Source organism: Mya arenaria, chromosome 12 (assembly GCF_026914265.1).
Source record: "Mya arenaria isolate MELC-2E11 chromosome 12, ASM2691426v1".
NCBI lineage: Eukaryota > Metazoa > Mollusca > Bivalvia > Myida > Myidae > Mya > Mya arenaria.
In genome coordinates, this window is record NC_069133.1 from 41,811,348 (window position 1) to 41,827,208 (window position 15,861).

The window sequence follows — 15,861 nt, forward strand, 5'->3', positions numbered from 1 at the left end:
TGCTGTGGAATTAAATGTAAATAATTCTGACATTGTAAACCGTCCGTATACATTCAAGGTTTGTTGATGGATGAGGTGCTTCGATAGAATATCTCACCGTGTAGACATCTTGCTGGGTTGGGAGGGGGGTAGGGGTTCTATCGCCTTTGGCTTTCTCACTTTCGGCGATCAGACGGATTTTAACTTATAAAGTGAATTAGAGTTTAAGTATTTCTGTCAACTACAAGTCCAACAAGGCAATACCATACTGCCTTTTATGTTTAACCCTAATTACGAACCTTGTAAAAACAAACAATCCCCCGAAATAAACGAATACCTATTGTGACATCATATCCTGAACATACGCAATTGTAAGATAGATTTCCACTGCAAATAAAACTTGTATTTAAGTGTGGCGATCCGGGCAATCACACAATAGGCATTTACGGAATTATAGTGAAAAGGAAATTATAGATATTCGGTAAATCATATAAAATCTGTCGATGTTGTTGTTGTTATTGTTGTTGTTTTTTCGACCTGGAAGCCCAAAACCTATCCGTCCGCGGACGCTTAACATAGAAACAATTTGATATGGCCTGAAGGTGAATGTAGTTCAACTATATAAATACAAGAACTCAACAACTAATAACGTTTGTTTCTAGTTACTAATGTGTCATGACGATACCTTATCTACAGTGTACTATCGAAATGAATGGTTCGCTTTGAAATTCTATATAAACCTTTGGGCCGATTGTTCAGAACTTTGTTAAAGTTAACAACGTTGTTAACGTCATTGTTGTTAACGTTCAAAGCGTAACTGTTCTGGAATTTTAATGAATACACATGTGATCTGCTTATTTCTAACAAGATTTGAGACATTTATTTCAGATGCACTTTAAAGTTTATATATTTACATATGTGCGCACATCATCAAATATTTCACGTTAAAAAGTTAACAACGACGCCGTTAATCACATATTTTAATTGATCAAAGTTCTGAAAATCAGCACTATATTTAGTAATTCATTACTCTTAAGCCTTAATATAATTAAATTACATTCATGCTGTTTGATTTATACCAAATGTGTCCAATCTTCGCCCATAAAATACATTTGACATGCATGTCCGATAAACGGCATGTTAAGTATATCCGTATCCGTCGCCGAAAAAGGCCGAAGGTTTTCGAGTGTTGACAACCAAGGTTATTCGATAAAGTCAGTTTATATTGTGTACGAAAATACATACACGCATGGAAAGTTTTCCACCAAATTGAATCAGGTAAGACATTTCTATTTAAGATCGTCTGTTTTTCATAGTCAAAAGTTGACGTGTTGTCATAGCCTTGGTATTGTCGTAGTCGGCATCGTCTTGCAAACACTTAAACTTATGTTATCATTTTGATATATTCTTATGGAACTTGGTATACAAGTTGCAAACACTTAAACTTAAGTTATCATTTTAAAATATTCTTATGGAACTTGGTATACAAGTTGCAAACACTTAAACTTAAGTTATCATTTTAAAATATTTTTTATGGAACTTGGTATACAAGTTGCAAACACTTAAACTTAAGTTATCATTTTAAAATATGTTTATGGAACTTGGTATACAAGTTGCAAACACTTAAACTTGTGTTATCATTTTAAAATATTTTCATGGAACTTGGTATACAAGTTGCAAACACTTAAACTTGTGTTATCATTTTAAAATATTCTTATGGAACTTGGTACACAAGTTGCAAACACTTAAACTTAAGTTATCATTTAAAAATCGTTGAAAAAATTCTTATGGAACTTGGTACACAAGTTGCAATACGCAATAATGCGCACATTTGTGTTAAGGTCCATAATCATGGCTTAAATAAATGTTGAGTTATGCCCCTTTTTCGCGCGAGAGAGATAAAGACGGGAGTTGGCGTTCGCTTCGTGACGCCCTTGTTTCTTCGAATGATGATGTGTTTGCTAACATTATAGTTAAATACTCAAATCTGTTACTAGTTTTAAAGTGACATTTTCTTACTACTGAAAGTTTGTAATATTGCATATAAATAAAAAGTTCACCTCGACATATGCAAATTCAGAATTAATTACATGTTGAATGAATGTTAAACGAATCTTTTTTTCACGAAAGTGAATCCTTATAAGTGGTCCATTGTTCTTCATGTTCTTAACATGACGTTATTATTTCAGTCCCGTCATTAGACGTCTTTGATGTTATATATCGACTGTTCCGCTTCAGGAGTTTTACGGTGGCGTTTTCTGTTAGACGTTTGAAAAATGTACGTGCATTCTTGATTAACAAAACAGTTTAACATGGAAGACTAGGGACGACGCTTTAAAATACATTCTTGCTGTGGAAAGGAAAGACACAACGCTTAAGAAACAACTTAAACCAAAATTGGAATACTTTCAAATAAATCAAAGACGGAATGAAAGTTATACTTACATTTATAGTCGTGTTTTGTGCTTTTGGAGCCGTCCTCGGCCAATGGAGTCGCCAACAGCCCTACTATCAAAGTGGACCAGACATGACGATGGCACTTCTGTTAGGGCTAGGTAGGGAGCCTTTTTGTTATCAGGTTCTTGAAAGTAACTTACACTCGTAATTTTCATATTATTGATGATAATATATATATTCAGTATTGTTGACACTAGTTTATTGTTATAAAACGGTTGTAAATGTCGGGTTTTTGAAGATAATATATTTAGTACTGTTTACACTAGTTAAGTAAGATAAACCTGTTGTAAATGTCGAAGTATTGATGAAAATATATATATTCAGTATTGTTTTCACTAGTTTAGACGTATAAACCGGTTGTAAATGTCGAAGTATTGATGATAATATATTCAGTATTGTAAACACTAGTTAAGTTAGTAGTATAAACGGTTGAAAATGTCGGATTATTGATAAAATATATTCAGCATTGTTTACACTAGTTGAGGAGTATAAACCGGTTCAAAGTATCGGGTTATTGATGATAATATAAGTGTTTTATTTCATAATACAATAGACAATATGTCCATGAGTATACATATTATAAAACGTACATTAATTGCAAAATAAGTCATAGGTCGTAAGACATGATGTATTAACAGCGAAGAGGATATGTTTTTTACTTATAATACATATGAAACGTTTTTCGTAATTCAAACGCTTTATACACATACATCGCTAAATTTCTATTCACAACAGCTTTCTGAGAGGTCATCAACTCAATAAACTTAAACATATTCCGTCTTTTAAAGTAATATGGTTTGATATACATTTCTCGTAGTTCCGCATACAATTGACATTCAAGTAAAAAGTGGTATTCGTCTTCAAGAGTGTTACAAAATAAGCATGTTCTTTCATTATAAGGTGTTGCTGTTGGTTTATGCCATCTACCTGTTTCGATGCTCAACATATGACTTGACATTCTTAACCTAGACAATGCATATCTATATTTTGTTATATTTACATTACACAAATAGGGTTGTAATTCAAAAAACGACACATGCACGTAATTTCGAGCTCTACTAGACTCTCTGAGCTCAGACTGCCAAATTTGTATATAATTATCAGTAGCCCTTCTTATATATTTACATATTTAGAAACAAATTTATGTCACCAACACTTTGAATAAGCCATACATCATTAAAACCTAATGCTTGTAACAAATGTCTTACATTGTAAGCCCAGGACTTGAAATGTGGATTTTCCTCTAAGTGCATACAAAGTTTATCATACATAAGTTTAAAATATTTAACAGTGTCCAATGCTACAATATTTAACCAATATCTTATGACATTAACCGACCTTTTACATAATAATGAGGTTCTTCCAAGTTCACCATAAACAAAGTTATTTTGGGTCTGTAATCGCACTCCTAACAATTCTTTACAAAAACGTAAGTGTATTCGTTCAATCTGAAGACCGTTACTAAGACCCCATATTTCCGATCCGTAACTCAAGACTGGATAATTAAGTTTATCGAAAAGATCCAATCTATGCTTAATTGAAATGCAAGGATATTTAGATATACAACTTTTAAGCCTAAAAACCGCCTTAAGTGCTTGTCCTGACAAAGCATCAAAGGTTTTTGAAAAAGAACCTCCAGGTGTGAAAACTATACCAAGGTAAGTAAATCTATCCACTATGTCTAATTCTCTACCCTTATACATAAATTTTACATTTCTACTTAATCTTCCTCCTTTTCTAAACACCATTACCTTCGTTTTTTCTGGATTCACACTTAATTTCCTTCTTTCACAATAATTTTCTAATAATAACAACCCTTCTTGTAATCCTGCCTCTGTATCAGATAGCAAAACTATATCATCAGCATAGAGTAATATAAATATTTTAATCACATCAAAATCAATACCTTGATAGTTATTAGTACATAAATACTCCTCTATATCATTAAGATACATTGAGAATAAAAACGGAGATAGAGATTCTCCTTGGCGTACCCTTAATAAACATGAAAAATCATTACTTAATTCATTGTTATATTTAACTTTTGACTTAACATTCATATACATAGAACGTATAATATCTAACATCTTTCCCCTAACGCCAAGTTTTATCAATTTATACCAGAGTATATCTCTAACAACATAATCAAAAGCTTTGGAAAAGTCAACAAATGCTGCATATAATTTCTTATTGCTATTGTCAGGTTCTTGATGATAATATATTCAGTATTGTTTTTACTAATTTAATTAATATCATCGGAAGTAAATGTCAGTTTATTGATTATAATATAAGCATTATTGTTTACACTAGTTAAGGGCCGGTTAGCAAATATAATTCATCTATCCGTTGCCACATAAGAAGCTGTAATTAGGAGTTGAGCATTTTTATGAAAGAAGACTTTCTCAGATTTTCAATAAAAAACAGCGTTTTCCCGATTTGACCATTTTTGGTACAAAATGTGATAAAATCTTCTTTTATAAAATTTGTACAACTTCTAACTACCCCAAAACATGTCACCAAGAATGTATGTTTTACTCCCAGAATAGGTCGTTCCTTAAAACTAAATTAAACATGATTTTTTGAAACGTTTTATTTTTTACCTTCCCCACCCACTTTTGCACTGTGGAAGGCCCTGAAGTAGTATAAACCGGTCCTAATGTCGGAGCATTGATGTTAATATATTCAGTATTGTCTTCACTAGTTAAGTAGTATAAACCGGTCCTAATGTCGGAGCGTTGATGTTAATATATTAAGTATTGTCTTCACTAGTTAAGTAGTATAAACCGGTCCTAATGTCGGAGCATTGATGTTAATATATTCAGTATTGTCTTCACTAGTTAAGTAGTATAAACCGGTCCTAATGTCGGAGCATTGATGTTAATATATTCAGTATTGTCTTCACTAGTTAAGTAGTATAAACCGATTCTAAATGTCGGAGCATTGATGTTAATATATTCAGTATTGTCTTCACTAGTTAAGTAGTATAAACCGATTCTAATGTCGGAGCATTGATGTTAATATATTCAGTATTGTCTTCACTAGTTAAGTAGTATAAACCGGTCTTAATGTCGGAGCATTGATGTTAATATATTAAGTATTGTCTTCACTAGTTAAGTAGTATAAACCGATTCTAAATGTCGGAGCATTGATGTTAATATATTCAGTATTGTCTTCACTAGTTAAGTAGTATAAACCGGTCCTAATGTCGGAGCATTGATGTTAATATATTCAGTATTGTTTAGACTAGTTAAGTAGTATAAACCGATTCTAATGTCGGAGCATTGATGTTAATATATTCAGTATTGTTTAGACTAGTTAAGTAGTATAAACCGATTCTAATGTCGGAGCATTGATGTTAATATATTCAGTATTGTTTAGACTAGTTAAGTAGTATAAACCGATTCTAATGTCGGAGCATTGATGTTAATATATTCAGTATTGTTTAGACTAGTTAAGTAGTATAAACTGGTTTTAATTTTTCGATTATTAGAGATAACTGATTAAGTATTGATTACACTTAATATGTGCAAACTGGTTAAAAAGAAATGTATCAACTGATAGATGGTGGATTATAGTTTTACATTTTTTATATTAATACATCTCGCGAAATAAGGGAAGGCACATGTGATAACTTCATTATTCAACCTGTCATTTAAGTTTACTCAAATAATACATTGTTTGGTATCTGCGTGTTAAGTCCTTATCAAAAAAGCATTTCCCTTTTAATGCCTATTAATGGCATTATAACTTAGAATATATATTTGCATCCATTAGTGTCATAAACGATTTCAGATGCATTAAATTATAATACAGCATCTTTACAACGTTAATTTTAGATATCATTTTAAACAGAAGCCATAAAAGAGACTACACAGCTGATGATACCATTGCCAGAAAAGGAAATTGTCAAAAAATCCTACATATAATTGATATCGCTGTGTACAGCGCATTAAATGGACTTGACACCAGATGATACAATTGCAAGAAAACAAAGAAAAATGTCAAAAAAAGAAAAAAATGATATCGCTGTGTACAATGCGTTACATCTTATTTACTGGTGCGTCACATCTATAACGATATATGTATCTTTCATAGCTTTTACGTCCTTGGTATTAACTGAGTTTGTCCACCACGTAAATCCCAGTTAATCTAAACATAGCGTCGTTAAATGTATCTATGCTCATGGCGTGATTTCACATTCTTAATATACACATTATAAACTCGGAAATCATTATGCACTATTTTAAACGGATAAACTCAGCTTAGACTGCGACAAAATATTCTTTTTATGATGTAAAAGGATGTTTTATCGGCCTCATACTAGCTCGTATAAATAATTCTAGGCTTATTTTAAGAAGATATACTATATTTGCCGATCTAGTATACTCTAGCCGCTTTAATAAATTAAATCGTTTACGTTTCGTAAGATAATACATCGAAAACAATCATTATGTGTGAAATATGAGTGTTCCAGTGGTAATACATCATCTAAAGCTCCAACTTAAGCTTCATTGTCAACATTATTTCCAAGTGTGTCAAAAAATCAGTATTTCTCAAGTTTTCCAATACATTTATTTCAGTAAATCAGCATTAAGATGTAACTGATTTTAATTAGGTGAAGCGTTTATTTTTAAACAGTAGTATTTTACACAAAGAAATGTAGACCACTAAAAATAATACAATATATTTAAACAAAATTAATGGCAGGCAGTTTACACAAAGAAATGTTTAGCCATTACGTAACGCTTTTCAAATTTCATTGATTAACTATTTATCAAAGTTTGTTCATAAAATTAAGTAAACTAAAATCAATTGCAACAGAGTTGGAAAAAATCATGGTCAACATGAAATCCGCGAGTGAGTCCTTTTAAGTGATAGCCTAATTTTAGAAGAAGCACTAAATAACGTTGGCTGACAGTTATATATATGCAAACCATCTCCAAGTCTAACATTTCTGCATATCATTATTAATCACAATGCGAAAACATATATTTTTTGACATGTAGCAAATGTTTTTGTTCTTTATACGCTTGTCAAAGACTGTCGTTGGCCAACATTTACCTCGCCAAAAATTGTAATAAGGAAATTGTTTAACGTAAACGTTAATAATCGAAATAGCTTTTCTTAAGAATTGCATTAAAAGTTAAAAAAGGGTGGTTAAAAACTTAAAAAACAACTTAAAACTTGTCTTAGTGGTCAACATTATATTTTGCTTAATCAGAAGTATTGCTCATTTTTTCAATTCATTTTTTTCAGTAAATCAGCAGTGAAACATTTTTTTTATTTGAATCAGGTAACGCGATTAATTTAATACAGTGGCTGTCCCAGTTAGGGGAAAGATAACACTAAAAACTCAAAGATTGTTAGTTTGTATTTACAAAAACAAATGATGTGGTGCGACGCACTAATACTTATATTATTTAGTACGCAATTACACAAAATAAATGGTTATACGACTGCGTCGCACCAAACTAGTTGTTTTGTAAGGACTCACTTATTGAATGTACAGATATATAGCAACATCTGATTCGAAAGTAAAGACTTACACGCACTAACCTATGACAATGACATAAACAAACGTTTTATTATAATGTATATGACAGAACAACTAATGATTATCATCAAGTATAATTTACTGTTCATTTGTAGGTCTGTTTTACAATTAATTGTTCAAATCTGACGCAGACAGGCGAACTATTAATTTCCATTTAGACCTTCAAATAAATCATATACGTATATTATAGTTGATATGATTTTAATACTGATACATTTCCAGTACAAATTTCATTTAAAGCGTCTTGTTACAGTGCTACTCACATAAAATTAGGCCTACAAAAATATGTCTGTTTCCTGTAACCCGACCGACCGTATTTTTTTACCGCCGACTGCAATTTTTTTATGCCCCAAAATTCGAAAGGTCGGATTTTTAGCGATCTCTGGCCTGTGATGACAACGATAATAAAAATAATTTAGCCGTGTCCAAACTCGTCGCATAGTTACAAACGTTTCCGGTTTGACATTTGTAGTATGCGTCAGTTTTGACCTGGGATATTTCGATGTGAGAGTCGGTATCATCTGAAAGGAGCCTCAATGCATGATCTGAATGTTTGTTTAAACCGCAAGAGCAATTAACACCCGAAGTTACAAGTGATTATCGATCTCGAATCTGATCGGTAACCGTGTCAATTAGCAGCAATCAAACTCAATGACGTAATATTAACTCCGCCCATTACGCAAATTAACGGATACCTTCCGCTTTTTCGCTAGGTGCGATGGTATTGAAAAACAACAATGCAAAGATATATTTTGTTCATTCATTTTAAGTTGTTTTATTAAACCTCCGGTTAATTAAAAAAATATTCTTATAAGTTTTTAATGAGTTAACAGAAAAATAAACATTTTTCGTAGCACTTGGTCTGAAAAGCGCGGGAAACAGGTACACGCTAACTTCCTGTCAATTTTAATGAAAGTGAAAGGAGAACTACGTAGATCGTTGTCAGTGTTACAGTTAAGCTCTATAACAAAACAGTATTGTATAACAGTTATGGTTATGCCATTTATGAAAAATACAATGTTGCAATATTGGCAATAGGAACGTTGAATGTTTTTGTTTACTTCCGGAAAAAGATAAACGTGAAAGTGAATCTGAAAGAAAGATGACGTTGCAACTAAACAATCGCTGGTGCATATTGGAATTTGACAAGGATGCATTAGGTTACATAACGAACATGCATTAACTATATAATACGTTCGTCAGAGTCAGAACATATTTTTCCAAGTTTTGACTCTGGGAATGTTTTAATCATCTAAGTCCAATCAAGTCCAGAAAAGGAAATAAGACATGGTATTCTATGATTATTTTTCATTGTGCTTGAGATTTTTACAGAATGAACAGTGGATCTAATACAGGAGATCTTTTTAAACTACTGGAAATTGTATTTTTTTAAGTTGTTGAAACTATTTAATGAAGGTACTGTACGTGTACTAATTTTGCTGTTTTACTGTTTAAAAAAGAAAATGGTATTAATTTTTGATCAGTCAGTCTAAGCTTTTTTGATACAGATTCTAGTCAATTTAAACCTATTCCAGTCCAATCTATCATTTTATAAAGTATTGATTTTATATTATATTATTATATATAACGTGAAGCACGACTATATCAGGCCTCTGTGACCTGTGTAGACCAATCAGGGTCTACACTGTTCGCTGCCGAGTCAGTAAGTAAGGTTTAAGTGTCCAAGCAGTCCCAAAGACCTGTACAATTTTGACAGCGCTCTAAGAGTTAAATGGTTTAGCCATTGATTCTAGTCATTTATCATTCGAAAAATTGATTTATATGTTTTGTGGAGATTCTTGCCGGTTCATGTTGTATTAAACAGCGGTTTGATGCTAGTCAGATTTTATAGTCTAGTTATGATTCTTAGCATGTCTAGCCAACTGTTTATTTTATAATTGTTGCCATGTACATTTAATTGTAATACAACTTGATATTATTACACAGTCTATTTTAAAATAGTTTGTGCAATAATATCATGTTTTATTACTTCAAAATGTATGCATTTTGAAAGTTTTGTTTAAAACATTTGCCAAAAATAAATTGTCTAATTATTATTTGATTCACTCTTTCACTGGGTTATATTTGCAAAGTGTAAAGATGAACTGCTTCCCTGGTGAACATACTGACAATGGTCAAAATTGCACATAATGTTGCCACCGCTGAGAGTTGAACCCATGGCTTGCCCTTCAACAGGATGCATTCTACAACTGAAATACATGTACAATGGCTATCAAGCTAGCAGTTTTAGCTTATTAAAGGCAAAAAGTTTGAATCTATATATATCACACTGAATTCTTTTATTAAAAAATAATTCACCTGAAATAAACATGAATATTGGATCATTCTGACATTTTAAAACAAGAATAAAAAAAAATAAAAAAAAAATCCCTACCTACCGACCCATCTTATTTTTCAGCATGTTACAGGAAACAGACATATTTTTTTAGGCCTTATTAAAAAATCAATAATAATCAATAAAATTTCATCTTAAATATGAACGACTAATATGTTGATGATTCAACTCATCTCCGTACGACAAAAAAAACTTAAATCAATATAAAAATTTAACGTTGAAAAATCTTCAAAATACTACCATACATCAAAAATAATTTCAACCATAATGTCATAATACTTTAAAAAATGATTAAAGGTTGTAAGTATGTGCTTTTATAAATAAATCGTAATGCGTTCATACTAACAATCACAAAGTTATTAAGTGGTCTACGTTATATTGTGTTAACTACCCACTTACTGGGCCAGCCGTTATTTTATATTTACCGCTTCACCTAATGAAAATCAATAACGGCTGCCTGCTGATTTACTACAATGAAATAAACTTGAGAATTACTGCCATCTCATTGGACAAAAGATAATGTTGACCACTTAATAATCACTCTAATTTGATTTCAATCACATGATCCAAATAATTTGACTTCGGACATCTTGTCCAAAAACAATTATCTAAAGTGTAAGCGCAATTTTCAAATATCACTGCTCCCCAGTTTATCAGTAGCATCCTATAGCAGAACTATTTAAAGTGAGCAACAAATGGTATTCTGTATGACGCAGGGAAACCACCAGCGGATCCAGGAGAGAGGGGGGTCGCACCTGGCACCCCCTCCCCCTAAAACCGTACACGTTTACTGTTATATTTTCAGTATAAGAGAAAATAAGTAATAACATAAGTATGCCTTAAATGCATCTTTTCGGACAGGAAATTGTTAAACTCTGAGGGAGTGGCGCAATTAAAAAGCTAACGCCCCTACGCTACGCCCCCTCTGACGTTAAAATAAGTTATTATTTGTATTAACTGTCGGGTTGATACAAGAGGTATCTCCCAAAAATGGGATAACACTATCAATCATTTCCCTTGATGGATGAACTACTCTGAAAATTTTGGGTATTTTTCGTAGACTGATTTTTCCCCGTATGGTTCTCATTTACCATAGCATCTGTAAATATTATTAATAAAGGACATCTTATGTTTCAGATATGAATGACCTCTTTGCCTACCAAGCCTTGACAGGGATGGGTTTTGGAATGGGTCCGATCCTACCAAAACGACCAAGCGCGCGAAACCAAATATTAAGGGACATAACGACGCTTCAAAGACTGGGGATTTTGGAAGGCGGCACTGATGGTCCAGATCCCGTCGGTCGAAGAGGTGGCGGACGGGCCCGTGGTGGAGAAGCCGCGGGTGAGGGTGGTCCCGGAGGAGAGGAAGCTGGAGGGAGGGGTGGTGGTCGAAGGAATCAGAATCGAGGTGGTGGCGGCGGCGGTGGTGGCGGCGGTGCAGCTGGTGCCGGTGGTAAACGTCGTGGCGGTGGTGGCGGCGCTGGCGGCCGTGCTAGCGGCGGTGCTGGATCAGGTGGAAAAGCCGCACCGAACCGTCAACGTCAGCGACCAGTTAGGGCGCAGTAAAACGGATTGTTTCAGCGCGTTACATGTGAATGTGATTTCCGAGTGAATATGGTCGAAATGGACGCCGTTCAGATCAAGATTTCATCGACACATCATGGCAACTATCACTCATAGGGCTTGAGGAATTGCCGGTGCCAATGTCATACTCAAAAGAGTCCTTCGCTAGGATCACCACATACATGCTGTCGCCGTTTATTGGTGTAATATGTCTATGGTAGTGAGAATGGTGTAAATGTTGCGAGTGTCGCCATTCATATGTTTGAGTAATATTTCTTCGCGGAAGACAGTGAACAGCGTGTAACTTGGGGTTACAGTTTCGCTAAGTCATTTCGTTTTTTACATAGGGTATTATCATTTAATAAATTATATAATAATATATGTGAGATGCTCGAAAGCCAATATACAATACAACATAAAATACAGTGATATCGCGTTTAGTCCACGCCAAATTGATTTCACTTTAGCCTTATCTGTTAAGGAGGTTTTGGCCCTTAGAAAATAAAGACCTCAGATTTAAAACCAAAAAATATAGCGAGAAAAATGCCTTTATGCATCTGATATTACATTTAAAGAAAGTAAATTCTAAAACAGAAAGAAATGATTAAGCATTTGTAATAATGAAAAAATAGAATTAAAGTGTGTTTGTTTATTTTTTCTGTCGACATTTCTGCCTCTTAGATATGTTTAGAAAATGTAACCTGTCGCTAAACATTGAAAAACCTTATAAAGATTCACCTGTTATCTTCTGTAAATTCAGCTATTTTATTTCGATTATTAAAACTCGTTTCTGGCATAAATGACTGCTTGTTTTACATTATCGTGATGTTTGTATTGTTGTTCTTCGAATATAAAGGGTTGTTAAAATAAAGTTTAATCATATCGTATATTGTTTGTTGAATACTTGAATATTTTATTAAAATGACACTCTTATTCAAAATCAATACATACACAAGTATAAGAAACATAACTTTTGAGTGATACACCTTAAACTAATTCCTAAATAATGCATTAATTGGGAATATCGATAACTGATAACAAGATTGTAACCGTGTATTTAATAGCTGAAAACGCATTTTTTTAAATGATTGGTGAGTGCTAAAAGATTTACTGTTATCCACTATAGTCTCATAAGGAAGAAATACCATGTTTTCTGCACTTTTCTTTCAAATTCTAACAATTATACAATTATATGAATTGTGGTAAATCTAATATGGGAGTAAGAGTGCATCTTTAATCTTTTTTATTTGAAAAGAAAACGGTTTGAAAGAGCCTCATTTGAAGTGGTTTGTAATCGTCTGAAAACATTGTCTTTGGGCATTATTTGTAAAAGCAGTTAAAAGTTACATTAAGCCTTATGGGTATTTGAAAAAAAAGGCTAAACATGTCCTGAAAAAAAGAGGTTAAAACAACGATTGGCGTTATTGAAAAGGCGTTTCAAAATGGCAAAGGGCCTTATTCGAAAACAGAAGTTTGAAATGGTCGTGGGTATTATTTGAAAGGCAGTTCCAAATGTTGAATGGTTATTATTTGATAAAAAACGATTGAAATATTCATTGGTGTTATTTGAAACAGCAGTTTGAAATGTTCATGGCTTTATTTTTTTTTTAAAAATGGTTACAAAGTTCAATGGCATGATCACATATTTTTACATTAAACTACGCTGCAAGTAAATCGCGTAGTAATTTTAATTTAGCAGTTAAGCCTAAGGCCTTTATACTCGGGAATCTTAATTATTTATGCAATAATACACTTCATTCGCAATCAATTTTAACTTAGTAATACAAAATACACGTTAAAACTCTACAATGTTTAATACTAACGACCTACTTTTACTGCTACCGGCATTCTTTTCTATATCCGAGTTAATTTTCGATGGAAAATAGCCGAGGTGTTCCGATTGATACCAGACACATGGGGATGGATACGTGAAGTTGGCAGCGTGGCAGCGTAAATTAGCAGCATGGCAGAATAGCAGCGTGGCAGTGTGAAGTTAGCAGCCCAACAGCCTGACAGATTAGCAGCGTGAAGTTAGCTGCCCAGCAGCCTGATTATTCCGATAATAAATCCAAATGCCCTCTCCCATAGAAACAACACAAACAGCAGATATCCTCAACAACTGAGTAAACTTCTTCTCAAAGTTACGGTGGCATAGAGGTGACATTCGTGTTATTTTTTATCTCGTTTAAACGACGCTCTTATCTCGTTTAAACGAGTTTGTAAATCGTCAAAACGGCTCAGTAACTCGTTGAAACGACTTTTTAACTCGTCAAAACGGTTCAGTAACTCGTTGAAACGACTTTGTAACTCGTCAAAACGACTCAGTAACTCGTTGAAACGACTTTGTTACTCGTCAAAACGACTCAGTAACTCGTTGAAACGATAAAAGTATCCCGTTAAAGCGCATTTCGTATCTCGATGGTACGATGTAGTATCTTGTAAAAACGACTAACTTGTGACGTGAACTCGGGAGCAGTACTTTTCAACCCCAAGACTTTTCAACCCCTTCTCAAAACGAAGACTATTCAACCCCTAGACTTTTCAACCCCTATTTTAAAGACTTTTCAACCCCTACCTGTATGGACTTTTCAACCCCTAAATCAAAGACTTTTCAACCCCTAGTTGAAATGTTTTAATAGCCATATTGAAGACTTTTCAACCCCTATATCAAAGACTTTTCAACACCTATTATTTTTTGTCAGCCAGGTGTTTACTTGTTCATTGTTTTTTGCAAGAAACTTAACAAATTGTTATTAAAATACAATTAAAGATTTGTTTGTCTTACTTGTTACACTTTTTTCCAAAGTATTGGATGAATTTACACAAAGGCTTTGCATTGATTTACTAATCTCTTGATGACAGCAAATGATACCTTTGATTAAATATATGTGGGGGTTTTTTTATTATTAAATTTGAATAACTATAATATATATTACCCAAGATGTGCTCTAGCTGGCATCTAGCCATTAGTTGCAATACCTCACATGATGATGTGCGTATGTATTCAATAGAGTAAAGGTTAACAGTTAATGGTTAGTGTTTTTCAATATGCTATAATATTCAGTACATTAACAATGGTACAGCAAAGTAAGATTGTGATGCCTGGTTACCCCGAACAATTGTTGTATTATTCTAAAGGGTATTACATATTTGAACGAATTCAAATATATTATGGACAAAGTTATGACTATACTTTTGTTCTTTAAATAACAAATTTGAATAATTGCAAAAGAAAATAAATGCAAAGAAGGATTTACGAAGCAATCTCCTTAGTTTGCTTGTAAAACGCCCATAAAAACCTCAACTTGAACATTTATAAAACTTTCATTGCTATTAAAAAAAGGTCAACAGTCGAAACATTTTGTTGTAGTACCATATTGCTATTTCAGTACAGTTTGATTTTAGTTGTTGATAATGTAATCAATAATGTATTATCTAAAAATTCTGAGATTTGGGGGTATAGATAAATTAAATACATTTTTGTTTGGTTTTAAATCCAGAAAATAATACACAAAAAAAAATATCAAGCTGCTCATAGTTTGGAATGATGGCCATCAGGGTATTACAACCTTAATTGACTGTCACTTTCAAGTTACTATAACCTAAATTAAAGTTGTCATGAAGCCACATAATCCCTTAGGAATTTATGACCATGTCACACATGTTGCCCATAAATGGATGTGTAACCTTCATTCCATTCTTTAATTGCATTTATTAAAAGACAATACAATGCTTATAGCATTTTTATTTACATGTATACCACCTTATAATAGAATGTCCTGTTTTTTGAATCTGAGAAAAAAAAACATTAATAAAATCTTATGTTACACTTATGTAACATTTTATCACACATTTCTAACAACTTTGAACTCAATGTATACTTTTGTATTTCTAAAACTTTGTCTGCAAAATCTAGATATTTAGAAATATTATTCTTAATATAGGCATTT

The 15,861-nt window shown here is 32.9% G+C and overlaps 1 protein-coding gene across 2 annotated transcripts; it reads left to right on the top strand.

Moving 5' to 3' along the window:
- The first annotated feature begins 1,231 nt into the window (after window positions 1-1,231).
- On the top strand, window positions 1,232-12,793 carry LOC128212027 (mesenchyme-specific cell surface glycoprotein-like). Of its 2 annotated transcripts, XM_052917245.1 has the most exons (3): window positions 1,232-1,257; window positions 2,169-2,534; window positions 11,484-12,793. In XM_052917245.1, the coding sequence occupies exons 2-3, from the start codon at window positions 2,408-2,410 to the stop codon at window positions 11,912-11,914; spliced, it is 558 nt and encodes a 185-aa protein (XP_052773205.1). In that variant the 5' UTR covers window positions 1,232-1,257; window positions 2,169-2,407; the 3' UTR covers window positions 11,915-12,793. The 2 variants fall into 2 exon arrangements, with proteins under 2 accessions (XP_052773205.1, XP_052773204.1); XM_052917244.1 differs by lacking the exon at window positions 1,232-1,257 and having other exon boundaries at window positions 2,153-2,534.
- Window positions 12,794-15,861: the final 3,068 nt, after the last annotated feature.

Coding starts and splice junctions, on each gene's coding strand:
- LOC128212027 (XM_052917245.1), top strand. CDS start 2,408: ATGAAAGTTATACTTACATTTATAGTCGTGTTTTGTGCTTTTGGAGCC. Junction 2,535..11,483: donor GGCACTTCTGTTAGGGCTAG/GTAGGGAGCCTT, acceptor CTTATGTTTCAG/ATATGAATGACCTCTTTGCC.